Genomic DNA, 3,180 nt, shown 5'->3' with positions numbered 1-3,180 from the left:
TAAAATATGTCCTACATATTTGTATATATTTTTTTTCTTTCTATTTCTTTTTCTTCTTTTTCTTTTTATTCTCTCTCTCTCTCTCTCTCTCACTCTCTCTCTCTCTCTCTCTCACTCACTCACTCACTCATTCACTCACTCATTTACTCCATCTCTCTGTTTTTTTATTTATTAGATTATATGGTCTAATGTTTCGATATTCAATATTATATCTATACACATAACATAAATTTGCAACATCTCAATTAACAATCAAAATCTTCCAACTACTTTCGATTTATCTAGTGTATGCAAGAACATATCACAATACTTGTGATATCACAATCATATCGATATTAACCAATTCACGCGATTTAAGTATAAATTGATTTATCGTTTTCATAACACTTATTTAAAATCATGAAAAATATAATTACAATATTTACTTGCTCACATTTGCAATCGATAAAAATGTCTTTAATATTGACAATTTTAAAAATCAGTAATCGATCGTCGCTGATGTTACTGCTGATAATTTAAGGAAAGACTGTTGTGATGATTTAATCCGCTGCATGGACGGCCCTGTTTTTTCTACAGCATAACTAAAACCGCCACAGGCTAGATCTACGTGCTGATGTTGATCCTACAATAAACAGAAATTTTATCAGTATAACTTAAGATATTTGGCTGTTGTTATGATTGGTGTCGTGATGATTTGTTACGGGTAGAATAAAAATTTGTTTAAATTTTGTTAATGTTTGTCAAAAAAAGGTAGATGAAAAGGATGCAGTTTACACTATATGCATTAAAAAAACCTAATAATTGTATATACAACGTAAAAATGTTGTGTGTAATATTCTCAATTTAAACATCTCTGAATAAGAAACAAAAAAATCGAAATATTTAATCTTTTATAAACTATATCAATCTATAATTAATATGTGCATTTTAATATATTTAGAAAATATTGACTCTATAGAAAGTTTTCACTATGCTTGACAAGCACATATTATATGATAAATTAATTTATTTCATGATACTTTTTAAAATAAAAATTTCGACATAATTTAAAATTAAAAGAATATCGTAACAACTAAAATAAAGCTCATAAAATAATAAGTTAATTAAATTAAAATTTATTTGTATTGTATATTTAATTTTTATTCCAATATTGTTGTAAACAAGCTGATGTACAAGTATTTTATATTAAATAAAATTAATATTATTTGTTTATATTTGAATATATCGATTACAATTGATTTTGTAAAAATTAATAAAAATTAGTAAAAATTTAGTAAAAATTTTCAGTTGCACAATTTTTTTTGTCCGAAATGCAACCATTTTCTCAGAAAATAAAAATGAACAATACGTATATTTTTGGAAAACATATTTGTACCCGCTTGTGTTACGACATCCTCCTTTATCTATGGTTGTACCGACCAGCATGTGAAACAGCCACCATCTCTATGGGTAGAGATCCCCGTCGTTTGACAAATGCTTCGGGGACAGGATCGCGCTTTCCTATGTCTCTCTTCCATTTGAGCCATGTACCATTGTCATTTCCATCGGTAGATCCACAGGTGAACATTTCTGGACCACCACTACTACGTCTTCTTAAAATTTTTTTCCGGTTTCGCGGTTTATTATTTACATTATTCCTACTAAAGAGATCGCGACGTAATTCGGATATGTCTGCTGGTATTGATCCTCGTCTTGGAGAAAGCATTCCGGACACGATACTATCAAATTTACTAATGCCGTTATTGTTGCTGCGGTTACTGTTATTGTTGTTATTATTATTGTTGTTTATTGAAATGCTTTCACGCTCGCCTGAAATATAATTTAATGTAAAATTGCATTTCTGTGTTATAATACCATTAAAATATACTTACGAGTTAAAGTGAGGACATTTTCTAAAAGATTTCCTAATGCAGTCTCTTGCGGAAGACTAGATCTTCGTAGATCCGAAAAATTGTCTCCTCGATATCCTAAAGTTAATCGGTTACAACTTCCACCTAATGATATAAAATATAAAAGATAATGAAATAAAATATAAAAGAATATATATTCACAATGTAAAGCCCGATTGCATCAACGTTACTTTAATTTTAAGCAAGGCTTAAAACTCTCTTTGTCCCTCCCTGTCTCTTTTCGGTTTTAAAATGAGATAGAAAGAGTTTTAAACCTCGCTTAAAATTAAAATAACGTTGGTACAATCGGGCTTAAGTATATACTATATATATAAACTATACTTCTAAATAAAAATTATAAATTTAAGTTTCATTTTTTAAATAAAAATTTGTTAAACTATAAAATAACTGAAATTAATTTACTTTTGCTTTATTTAGTAGTAATGTTTATTATTTTTATCGTTATTTTTCTATTAGTATTATATTATCTTTAAAATATTTTTTATGAATATATTAATAAAGCATTATTAACAATAAATCTTTCTATTTAACACATTCGTTATACCGCATTATAAATAATAAAAGTTTTGTTATAAATCTAAAGTTATATTTATTATATAGCATTATATAGCATCCAATATTGTTAATCCAAAATATTTTATTCAATATATGTAATTCAAATTCGAATCATATATGTAATTTATCTGTTACATAAGATGTTTTTATGTAATTTATCTGTTACATAAGATGTTTTTATATAAATTATTCGATAAAGTTAATTTTATTTGTTTAAGAGTATAAATATATATATTGTATATCTCGATTTATAAGAGATTGATCAAAATGTTAAAAGTTATTAGTAAAAAGTGAGATAAATTGATCCGTTTTTTTTTTTTTCGGAAATGTAAACTGATAAAATTCTATTAGTTTTTTTTTTCGGAAATGTAAACTGATAAAATTCTATTAGTTTGATGAAATTTATAATTATAATTTATGTTTACAATCTCTCTCTATATATTTTTTAAATCTAATATGTGCATAAATAGAAGAATATATGTTTTACCTTGATGTTTAGTAATATCAGTTGGTACTGATCCACGTCTGCAATTATGATCAACTCTGGTAGATATATTCGTTGAAGTAAAATCGTCCAATTTCGATAGAAGACCAACTGGAGCTGATCCGCGTCTTTTTGCCCATCCCTGAATTCAATATTGATAACAATATATGCAACTAGAAAATTTAAAGAGAAAGTAAAAAGAAATTTAATTATTACAGATTATATTAACAA

General features: G+C 26.3%; 1 protein-coding gene across 1 annotated transcript in view; it reads right to left on the bottom strand.

Moving 5' to 3' along the window:
- Positions 1-581: 581 nt before the first annotated feature.
- The window catches only part of LOC105624147, a 41,790-nt gene continuing 39,191 nt past the window's right edge, over positions 582-3,180 (bottom strand). Inside the window, exons 6-9 of the mRNA XM_012205504.1 lie at positions 2,953-3,091; positions 1,872-1,994; positions 1,420-1,809; positions 582-622 (exon numbers count right to left, since the gene is read on the bottom strand). Coding sequence (XP_012060894.1) covers positions 582-622; positions 1,420-1,809; positions 1,872-1,994; positions 2,953-3,091 — 693 coding nt within the window. The remainder of the gene's footprint in view (positions 623-1,419; positions 1,810-1,871; positions 1,995-2,952; positions 3,092-3,180) is intronic.

Source organism: Atta cephalotes (genome assembly GCF_000143395.1).
Source record: "Atta cephalotes unplaced genomic scaffold scaffold00073, whole genome shotgun sequence".
NCBI classification, from domain to species: domain Eukaryota; kingdom Metazoa; phylum Arthropoda; class Insecta; order Hymenoptera; family Formicidae; genus Atta; species Atta cephalotes.
The sequence above is the reverse complement of the archived record's forward strand: the minus strand, read 5'-3'. Positions and strand labels throughout refer to the sequence as shown.